Raw genomic sequence first — 12,466 nt, 5'->3', positions numbered from 1 at the left:
TTTTATTTTAATCGATTTTCACCTTCACGTGACTGACTTGCTAGACACACAAATACGGTGTTTCACGTTTCCAAAACAAGACTGGATGGTCCGCATGTATCGAACCAGTTTAACCTCTAATTTCTAGAGCCTCCAACTCGACATTCAAACGTTCCCGCCTTTGAAACGACACCTCGAAAGCGCCTCATCACAAATCCTTATCACCTCCTCTGACATTTTCTCGCCAACCTACAATCGCGACTTTTGTAGTTTCAACTCCTTCCTCAGTCTCCGCAATCGGTAGCCACATTCAGCTGACACGGGGGGTTTGTTTTTGCATTTCCCGTTTTTTCACTAACATCTAGGTCATGCATCCAATCCGCCATAACAACATGCCCTATAACTCATAGATTTGCATAGAGCGATGATTGATGGCTAGACATTCGATTACGAAGATCCGAGGCGGCCGTGATGCCTATACGGAGTTGCGATCGACACACGCAATAATCGTCGACTGACTTATCTACTGCAGATAGCCGCTATAATATTATTGTCGCTTAATCGCTATCAAATATTTATCTATATACCTTATTGGTCATTAAGTACACGACAACCTTCTTTGACATTTTCTCACCCACCTACAAACGCGACTTTTACAGTTTCAATTTCTCAATCTCCGCAATCGGTACCCACTTCCAGCTAACATGGGGGGTCTGGGGGTCTCCCCCATCGGCGTTTGAAGAGCTAGTCTTAATATATAAAATGGTAAGGTCCCGGTCTTTTCCTCCCGGAACGAAAGACCACTATTTCTTTTCTTAGGTTAGGTTCGCTTCCGGGCCAATGGGAGCGCGAAAAAATATCGCGGCGCCATCGTTTTGAAATATCGTCTTCGCCTCATCGCCGGGATTGTTGCAAAACTTTTGCTTTTCGAGCTCCGTTCGCCTTTCTTCGTGCCCCATTCTCACACTTCGAAATCGCTTTTACAGACCGAACCAAAGTCGTCGAACGGAGCCTTACACTTACTGTTTTGTTTTTCTCTCGGTTAAATATATCAAATGAAACAGGACTGTTCTTCACGACGGTCAGGTCCATATCGATCGTATAATTCTACGACTGTGGAACGTTCGAATGCGATATTTTAAATTAAAAATTATTAGGCGATTTCGATGAGATCAACACACAATCCTGTGGTTGGATTTCAATAAATCTACTCGAAAACCCAAAATATGTAATATGTAATAAATAAAAGACAATATTTTAACCCGACCATTAGTGCTCGATGCTGTGATATAATATTGGATTTCACAATTAATGCACTCTGAATTTAATGAATAACATTCAATTGTGTATTGCTTATATATATTAAATAAATTAACTATTTATTTGATGCAGAACCGTATACATATGTACTATTACGCATAATAATACAAAATACAAATATTTTAGTTTTTTTAGAACGACAGAAATTGCTATGTATTTGCATTCAATAGCATGATTTTACATCTATTTTGTTAACTATATGCAATAAAAATAATGGCCATATCCTACGGATTTCATCGGTTAAACAATGTTTATTGCAGTATTCGCTGATGAATACAAACGGCTTAAATGCTCAAATTTTTTCGTCTGAAAGCATCTGAGTAGGTGTTCCGTAGGTTTAGGCGTTAGGTTAAAGTACTAGGGTAGTCGAGTTCGAACCCCGGCGGCGGATATATCGTCGCTGTCTCTACCACGGTAGTCCTATGCTGTAGCAAGGCCGCCCGGATTTTTAGCATTTTTTTCCCGGTTTTTTTTACACGATTTTTCCAAGTTCCAATGATTATTTCATTGTTATCTCCATTATTATTGTAAACATAATCTTCGTGGTGCTTACATTATGAAATAATTTCAAAAATACTTATACCTACTAGCGTCTATCCGTATGATTAGAATATCTTAGGTTTATCATGCCGAATATCATTACCTACTTACGATCTTCATTTTCTATATCATTTTCTCCATTTTATCACCTCCTACATATTTGTTTTTTAACTGCCCATGACGTCAACAGGAGTGACTTCTATAAGTGATTTCAACGACATTGACGTCTGCATCGCCGAGTCACACAAGCTTCCGAGTTTCAGGACAGCGAGTTTCACAAGCAACTAGTTATTAATAAATTATAAAATGTTCAGTTTTTATAGCTAAGGATTGCAAATTTAAAACAAAGCTTCTTATAAATAGTTCATACTGTAACCAAAAAATCTAAAATATGTATGAACAGTTATTTTTTACAGACATTTTAAATTCAAATTTGGACGAAATTACATATTAAAAAACCTAGAATAACTATTTTAGTTATTTTGTTGTGATTGTATAATATTATTCGTGGGTACTTGAAACTTCTAAAGTGTACTACTGTATATCTATGATAGTATCACGGTTTGTTGCTGATGTATAACGCGTTATAAGTACCTAATGGATATTGTGATATGATTAATTTGTAATTTATTATACTCTATTCCAAATAAGTTTGGAAAAAATCGCGCATGCGGGTACGCTGTGATTGGCTACGGATTCGGCATTCGTCGTGATCGGTCGGCGGCCGGAGCTCTCCGCCTTGTATATGGTCTGTTAAAATAACAATTGTTCCACAGCTCGTTATCACTCATCTTTTGAAATCAAATTTAAAAAAAATAAATTGTTTAAATAAAACAAACTAACAAACGAATAAAAACGCCGAAAGCAGGTTCGATGAATGTGCGTATACGCGGAGCACGTTTTCGACAGGACGTAGGCAAGCGAAGTGTTGACGGTTTAGAAAATGCAGTCAGGCTGTATACAACCGGATCGTCGACAACAGCGCTCGCCACCGGCAGATCACGTGACATACCTGCGCGAAACCGGACGCGTTTTCGTCGTACATTTTTCCAAACTTATTTGGAATAGAGTATATAGGTCAATTTTTTTTTAATACCATATATAAGTATAAAATATGTCTTATACCTACCTAAACTGACATACCGTCTCCGCTCAGAATCGTTTTTCTTATACAATGATATTATATCATTGAATTCAAATTTAATACCATCCATTATACAGTGACCCACTTGTAACCTACTGTACAGCAGAGTACCTTTTTTTTTTTACTTTTGACCCCCACAGTACAAACTTATTCTATTTCCTATCAGAAAAAATGCTGTTGAAGAAAATCAAAGAATTTTTGACAGACATAAAATAAAATAAATAAGAACGTGCATCATTATAAAATTGATACATTAATTGCTCCGCTCAGAATCTAAAAATTATATTTTTATCAAGTGGCATAGCTTTAACCCTTAAATTGACACTATATGAATTAATTGTGTTAAAATATTCAACTCATATTTTTCTAACTATATAGAAGTCCTAGAATCCAAATTTGAAGAAAAAAATTTTTTTTATCAAACCAATTTTAAAATATAAGTTGTATCTCTGGGGATACATTATCAAAATACCCTTATTTCATACATGTATCTGATAAGATACATTTTCAAGATCAACATTTAGTATGAAAAAGGTTCTAACATAGTATAAAAACACTGATAAATTTTTATCTTAATAAACTTTGTTTTATTTTGAAAAACTATAACAAATTATAAATAATGAACTGACTATTAAAAAAAAATTAATTATTTATAAATTAACAAAAAATAAAATAAAACATAAATATATATATTTATATATATATATGTTAAAATTATAACAAACAGTCTTTGTAATAAATTGTTATTCACCAGTCTTTTGGTTCAATTTAAATATTTAGAAGTTTTAAAATTAATATATAAACAAATATGATGCTCTATAACAACAAAGTATAAGTAATATACTTTAAACTATTAAATTGTATAATAAAGATGACTTCAGTCTTTTGAATAATCTTATTATTTGTACAAAAAAAAGTATTAAAATAATAATACAAAATATTATATACTTAATACTTATAAAAAAGGAACCATTTAAAAACTATTTGTAATGAAACTGTTGAAAACAGTTTAGTCCTTCAACTAAACACAATCTTACATTGCATTTCTGACATATTATTGAAGTTTGACCAGCTGAACAATGGCGACATCTACCTTTTTTCGTAAAAGTAGGACAGTGATCTGTTTTATCATATCTTACATCAGTGTAAGGTCTTGGAGCTATTTCTTGTCGAATTTTTTTAATAGGTAAATTACTATTTTCCAAAGCTGGCCTACGCCCTAGCCGAGGTTTGTCCTTACTAGTTAAGGCAACTGCAATTTCATGTCGAAATTCTTTGAGCCTTTTTTCTTTTTCTTTATGTAGTTCACAATCTCTACGGTATAGTAGCCAAGCATTGTTTACAGATATATCAAGCATTTGAGAAAAAAAAGACATATACCATTTATGAGACTTTAAACCAGTTCTGTACAATGCAAGTAACATATCTGCTAAATCAACACCACCCATGTGGGTGTTGTATTCTTTGACTATATTAGGGTAAGGAACAGGTACCCTTTTTTTTGCATCTTTTGAATAACGCTGTATAATATTAGTGTTTGATTTACTTTCCTGTGTATAGGAACTGGCTAAACTAACTACCTTATTATCAAGCCACTTTAAAATTATAACTTTTTTTGGATTTATCACAAAGGTATTCATAAGTGCCTCTTGGTTGTTTCATTAACTTTTTATCTTCTATTAGAGGACATCCTCTTAGATGCTGTTTTCTAATAGTGCCTAAACTTAATATGCCAAACTCAGATCTCAAGTAGCTTATTAACTCAGGAGTAGTAAAAAAATTGTCAAAATATATTACACTCATTGGTTTATCTGGTATTGATATTGATAGTGCTATGACCACTCTTGGTCCTAAGCCAAAATAACTCATTTCACGAGGAGAAAAAGTTATACCACGAAAAGTACAGTCACCAGAATAGACTAAAAAATCATATACCATGCCATCTATGCCTGCCCTAACAAACATTTTATAACCCCATTTTTTAGGTTTGTTCTTCATATATTGTTTTCTGGATCCTGCCTTTTTGCCTTTGTAAGGGATCATCATTTCATCTACAGAAAACCTTTTACCCTGTGGTAAAGATAAACAATTGTTACGAATTATATCTAAGAGCTTGCGAACTTTAAAAAATCTATCAAAATCATCAGGGCAATTATTATCACAAAAATGAAGACATCTCATAAGTTGTTGATATCTACGCAATGACATTACATTTGCAACTTGTCCATATTTTGTTGATGGAGCCCAGTAGTCTGTATATGCAGGCATTTTTACTATTCCCATTATTAATGAAATACCAACCAAGTCTTTAATTTCTTTAATATTTGTTCCCAAAATTTTGTTAAATTTTTGAAAACAGTATAAATTGGACTGTTCAACGATTAGTTCAAATACATCATTAGAAAAAAAAATTAAAAAATATTCTAAAGGAGATTTGACATAACTATTAGTTGGGTAAGATTGTATTATTGGTATATAAACACTAAACTTTTCACTAGTGCATTTTTTCCATTTAAAATCAAAATGCTTTAATGGTACTTTTTTGTTTACTTGAGTTGGATTTGGAAGACAAATATTAGGGCTGATAAGTTGGTCTGTAGGGGCAGCAAGAGTAACAGGAGTAGATGATTTATATAATCTTTTTGACCGCCTAGAACCAGATGATTCAGTTCCTGATATATTTGAAATAGAATTATTATTAGATGTTGGAGTTGCAGGAAGTTCAATAACTAATGGTACTTCTAGATTCTGTTGTATTAAATCCTCATCTACTGTTTCAAAGTCTTTTTCAAATTCTTCATTTAACATTTTATTATACTCCTAAAATGTTTATTAAAATTTATAATAATTAAAAAAATACATACATATATGACTAAAATCATACAAATAATTACTTCATCAACTAAATCCTCATCTAAAATCTCTAAGAGATGATCAATTTCTAAAGGATCAACTTCAAATTCATCATCTTCCTCACTAGACCCACTATCTAATGGAGGATTTATAAGCGCTAATATCTTTTTACTTCTTGAAAACATATTTTTGGTTAATAAAAATATCTGAAATTTATAAATAAGTAATATTCACTATTCAAAATTCAATAAAAAAAGTACAAAACTCTAGTACTTATAATAATTTACTACATTTTAATATACCTACATATATTAATTATATGTTTTGGCTTATAAAATATAACTACTGAAATAATGAATTTGTATCTTGTGAGATACAATACAAAAATAAGGGAATTAATAATTTGTATCTTCAGGGATACATTAGATATAATGCGTTGGGAAACTTTAAATACTGCATGAAAACGAATATAGTTTGTATAATAATGATCTTTAGACTAACCTTAACTAATATTGCTATGTTATAACTCCTTTTGAGCACAGAACTTAAAAAAAAATGAAAATGAAAATACAAAATTGTTCACATGTTGTTTATCTGTGATATGACTGAAATCAAATGATCTTATCACTCAACACTGTATATATTTTCCCTCCAAATAATTATTTTATGCTTATCAGATGTCTAAATAAGCGTGACCAACCTTCAGATACAAAAAATATTGTTATTTGACGGAAATTAATTTATCATAGTCTAGTGTATCTTATAAGATACAAAATCAAGTTAAGGAATCCTCCCCCCTCCATTCAATGACTGACGCTCACGCCCCTGGGGTGCTGAGGAGACTATAGCAGTATAGCATTCTCGACATTTTGTTAATACCTGTTATTTTTATTTTACCTTTGTGTAACAGTTGTTACTTCTTGTTGAACCATTTCTAATACAATTTTAAATGTATTTTTACTTAGACGGAATCTTGCAAAAAAGTCTTCAAATGTATTCAAATGATCTATTCTTGTTGACAATAAATAGAAGTTTGTTCAAACATTGGTTCATAACCCAAGAATTCTATTTCTTCATCAGTACTACTGTCATTACTACTGCTGCTACATAAATAAGTCATTTTAAGTACATTTTAAATTAAATGGTAGGTACTTACATTCAAATAATTAACAATTTTAAAGATACCTACAAGTCAACGAATAAAAAAATCTTTGAAATTAAAAGTAAAATCAAACAAAATGTAATCACAAACCAAAATAAAAAGATTACTGATAATATTTCAGCTAAACTCTAGTTAAACTCTTTAGCTGGCCAAATATCTCGGATTAATTAATTTGCAGTTAAACTTCGGTGAAAATATTGATCAAGTATTAAAAAAACCCCATTTCTACTTTAACTGAGGATTAATCTTAACTGGAGATTAAATTCTCTTAACTGTAGATTGATAAAACGGCCCTTATGAATATGCACAAACTCATTATCATAACATACATAATATTATATTATACATTTCATTAACATTATTTTTTAAAACTTATTGAGATTTAGCTAATTCAAATTTAAAATTCTTTTTGTTTTGATTATTTATGTATTTATTTCTTTGTTACAGCCTCCAAAGTCATAAATCCGGTATTCATTTTTATCTCTATAGTTGTCTGTTATACACAATTCATATCCACATCCGGTATTCATTGTTATTTGAGTGTGTTTATACTTTATAGTGCGTTTATAGTGTGTTTTTACTTTATGGTGCGTTTATAGTACGTTTATAGTGCGTTTGAATAGTAGTATCGATTATTCTTTATTAAGTATTTCATTATTCTTATTTTTTAGTTAAATTAAAATATTGTTTCAAGTTCAGTAGTTTGGTTTTTGTAAGTATTTTGTAATTAATTTGTTTATTATTATTATTATTTTTTTTTTTAATATTTATTTATTAATTTTGTGTAAGTATAGTACAGAAAAAACTTATAAGTCGAGATTTAGGTTCGAGACTAAAACCAAAGTTTTTACACAATTCATATTAAATTACTTCAGTGTTTATACCTAAATTGTAGCTGTGACGTGTAACAAAATGAGTCTAAATAATAGATTGAATGAAATAGCTCAGTATGTTTGTATTGAGTATCCCGAATTAAACTTTAGTGAAGTCAGTTTTACATACAAGTGTGTGACAGACATTTTTTCAACGATCTTTAAAACAATAAATTCAAATTTGAAAAAAAATATTGTCAATGGTCTTAAACGAGATACATCAGAACTTCGAAAACTCATTCGGATGGTGAAAGAAAACGATGAATCTACGGTGTCTTTGAATGATTACTAAAGTAATGAGAAATACTGTGGAATTTATTGAAGAAAAAAACTATTCTGGAAATGATTTTGTTAATTTAAATTCAAGGGTAATTTATGACGTTTGTAGACAATTAAAAATATGTAAGAATAGTAAAAACGCAAAATCGGTGTACAGAATATGCCAACAAATATTCATGGATACTTCTTCGTTTTCTACTTTTACTTTATTAAATACTCTTAGCAAATGCTCTGAAGTAGAAGGGAATCAAATATAAATATAAATAACTCAGATTTGTTAGAAAACCAAACCAATTTAAATGAACCGAATGTTGAGTCATTGAAGTCAAACGATTGGTACACCACTTTTGATTATAGTGTTTCAAACATTAGTATCAAGGAAAACGAATGCATAAGCGACTTAACAATAACAGCAGTAAATTTTGAAACTGTAGTTAACAGTACACCAATACCAAAAAAAAGTTACATTGCTACTCCTCCACCACTGAAAATTTCAGATGAAAAATACCTTAAAGTAGACACACCGTTAAGAGAAACCTTAATAAAGACACCACCAATTAAGTCTGGTGTTGTTTTACCCCCTTTGAATTTAACTCATGAGAGATTTTCCGTACTGTTATGTCGTGCGACATCTGAAATGCCTATTCTTGAACTACCCACTAAATATGATTGTGTAACGAAATTATTTTGTCACACACGAAATATTTTTCACATGAACCAAGTTGGTTACTAAAGCTATCATGATAATAATTGTGATAACACCTCCGGTATGGCGGTATTTTACTTGTTATCAATGTTACATAGTATGATAATGCTATAGACTGACGTCCCGCCATATATGCATATATTTTAAAGGCTTAAATAGCGAGGGGGACATAATATGAGATTATTCACATTGGGAAGTTGTCGACCTCGGGGATTTAAGAACAACGACGCAATAAGAAATCGAGTGCGTAGTTCTGAGAATCCGACTACCGAAAGTGCGTTGCGAAAATATAAATGAAAAGAGTTAAAACGTGAAACATCTATAAAAATGTTAAATATAATATTACAATATCTTTACTCTAATCTCTCGACCGACACGACCGGGCGATCGTTTCCTGGAATCCCACGACCACGCACAGGGCATCGCCCGTTTCCGCCAAAAAACCTGTTCCCTGATTTAGGTATTTCCGCCAAAAACGAAAAAGGTACAATTCCCGTTTCCGCCAAAAGACATTTCCGCAAAAGAAAGTTTGGAAACCAATAGTATTAATTTATAAGCAATATATATGTTGCGGTATATATAAAATAAAATAGTAATATAAAATGGGTACTACAATATATACAGCGATAATCTTCGATAATTGTTGATAATCGTCGATAACGGAAGGAAGTATACACTGTATCATAGTTTACTTATAATTCGCACACAATAATTATCTGACAAATGTTAAATTCTTATGAAAATGAAATTAGTAGGTACGAGTTTGTCAAAACTGTTTCTTGTAATTATATGATTTTTTAAAACCTAACCTATACTTAAGAATGTGATTTTTAAAACCCGGCATATACTTGTATTATAATAATTAATATTTTTTGACATTTTTAATTATTTAAAAATAACGACATGTTTTTTCAAAACTCTATTGCAGGGATGGCGAACCTTTTGATAACTGCGTGTCAAATCAAAATGTTTGGTTTGATTTTATTTGCCTCGCGTGTCAGAAACTTTGCAGACCTTTTTTTTTGCTTAAAAAATAATTAATTAAACATATAAACATGATTTTATTTGTTGTTAGGTGTATAAAATATTTAAACTTTACGGCATTTTCTGTTTAGGTACTATTGCATATTAATATAACTTTACAGCATTTACTATTTACTATTACATATTAATACAAACACATATTTTTTTTTAATTACAAAAATAAGTTTTTAATGAGAAATTTGTTGCTGCATATTTCCAGCTAACGAATCAATCCTGGGATTATAATTTGTAGATTTTAATTGAATACATGCTGCACTGATATCTGTTCCAAGACGATTTCTCAAAGTGGATTTGATAAAATTCATGGAGGAAAATAGCTGCTCACATTTATATGTAGAACCAAACATAGTCAATAATGAAAGTGCTAATTTTTTCATGGATGTAAATGAATTTGGTAGACTTTTCCACTCAATAAGAATTAGGTTTTCGGTTTTAATACTGCTATCAATTTCACAATAATTTTTTTCCAGTTCACTGTTTAAATTAATAAATTTATTTCTCCAAATTACATTTCCCTGAAATTCTATTAATTCCATTTCTAAGTTTTCGATATTTAGCCATTCAAAAAAAGATAGATCAAGTTCATCATATGTAATTTTATGCGGATTTATTAAAAATTGAAAGGTTGGTTCTAGACATCGAAACTGTGAAAATCTATTAGAAAATAATTCAGTTGTATTTTCTAATATATTAACATATTTTTTAATTATACATTTGATGTCAGTCTGACTATCTGCAAAGTGTAATGAATTGTTCAGATGATTTTTCAAATGTGGAAAATATTTAAATTTTTCATTTTTAAGATCTTTACAATAAATTTCAATTTTTTTTTCAAAACCTTTGATATTTTCAAACATTGTTAAGACTATGTGACCGGGCCCTTGAAGTTTTTTATTTAATTCATTATACATTGTAGTAAAATCAGTGAAAAACATTAAATTGTTCAACCAATTTAAATCTTTAAGTTCTGGATAGTCTTGAGATTTTTCGAATAAAAATAATCGTATTTCTTCTAATAATTCAACAAATCGATGAAGAACTTGACCACGACTCAACCAACGAACACTGTTATACATTAAAAGGCCAGCGTATTGTGATTCAACTTCATCTAATAATTTAGTAAATTGTCGGTTATTTAAAGCACGAGATGTAATGAAATTGACAACTTTTGTAACTACTTCCATTACATTTTGAAGCGATTTCAAGCTGTCTTTAGCACACAACGCTTCTTGATGTATTAAACAATGAAAACTGATTAACGGATGAGAAATTTCTTTCGAAAAAAGTTGAACAAATCCATTGTGTTTGCCAACCATATTAGGGGCACCATCCGTAGTTATTGAAACAATATTATTTATATTTATTTTTAAATTGGCGAATTCTTTAAGTACTACATTCATAATATCTTGAGCAGTTGTTTTAGTAGAAATCGTCATTAATTTTATTAATTCTTCCCTCATAATATTAACACTACTGAACCTAACAAAGACTGCTAGTCGCGCCTGTGAAGTTACATCTGTACTTTCGTCAAGACAGATTGAAAAATAATTTTCTGAAGCCAAATCTGTTTGAAGCTGATCTGTTATATCATTACTCATACAAATAATACGATCTTTTACAGTATTTCTACTAACAGGCAAATCGTTAATACGTTTTATTATTTCATTTTTATTAGTAAAATCATGAAACAAAATGTTAGACGCCTTAACAAAAACTTCTTTTAAGTATTCTCCGTCAGAAAGTGGCTTACCATGCTGCGCAATGCAATGTGACACAGAAAAACTAGCGGCTGATAAATTATTATTTTGTTTGAACGCCACTTTAAATTTGTTTGATTGACTTCTAAAAAATTTTACTTTTTGAGAAATCAATTCTAATTTTTCTTCAGCCGATAGAGAAAATATATTGTTATGAACTGTCTCGAAATGTCTTTTAACATTAAAACTACGGCTTACAACTGTTTCGTTACACAAGCAACATAGTACCTTATTATTGTTTTGAATTACACCAAAATCCACTGTCCACTGTTCGTGGAATAATCTCCCACTACCGCTTTTTTCTGGATTCAGTTTTAATTTTTTGGACATTTTTATTCTATAAATTAAGAATATAGTATTAATTATTTTATACGAATTTTTAATTTTTGAAAATAATAAAAATAAATAATATTCACCAATGTATTAAACTTCCAACGGTTAAACGTGAATTATATTGAGAAAGCCCGAAGCAATATTGAATAGGTTGGTTAAAATAGTCGTCGTGTAAGGCATCCGAAACTATCTGTTGACGACTGTCGACTGTTCTGTTTACCTACGTTTGTTACGTAAACGCGATAAACGAATTTATTGATAATCTAATCGTTTCGTTTACGAGCTTAGGAAATGGAAAGTACAGATTACAATATCTTACGATACATTCCAATAATAAGTTAAAAATAGTTTAAAATTAACAATAATTTTTTTGGAAAGTGAAGTAAAAATTAAGAATTATATTTTAAATTGGCGTGTCACTGAAATAATGCGCGCGTGTCACTCCGTGACACGCGTGACATAGGTTCGCCATCCCTG

General features: G+C 30.6%; 1 protein-coding gene across 1 annotated transcript; it reads right to left on the bottom strand.

The window, feature by feature from the left end:
* Positions 1-10,060: 10,060 nt before the first annotated feature.
* Positions 10,061-12,273, bottom strand: LOC111042892 (general transcription factor II-I repeat domain-containing protein 2A-like). Its single transcript, XM_022327609.1, has 2 exons — positions 12,073-12,273; positions 10,061-11,993 (listed from the first exon to the last, which is right to left on the bottom strand). Exon 2 carries the CDS (start codon positions 11,984-11,986, stop codon positions 10,067-10,069), a length of 1,920 nt encoding a protein of 639 aa, XP_022183301.1. The 5' UTR covers positions 11,987-11,993; positions 12,073-12,273; the 3' UTR covers positions 10,061-10,066.
* Positions 12,274-12,466: the final 193 nt, after the last annotated feature.

The sequence above is a fragment of the Myzus persicae genome, unplaced genomic scaffold (assembly GCF_001856785.1).
Source record: "Myzus persicae strain clone G006 unplaced genomic scaffold, MPER_G0061.0, whole genome shotgun sequence".
NCBI lineage: Eukaryota > Metazoa > Arthropoda > Insecta > Hemiptera > Aphididae > Myzus > Myzus persicae.
This window is presented reverse-complemented; position numbering and strand designations above follow the sequence as displayed.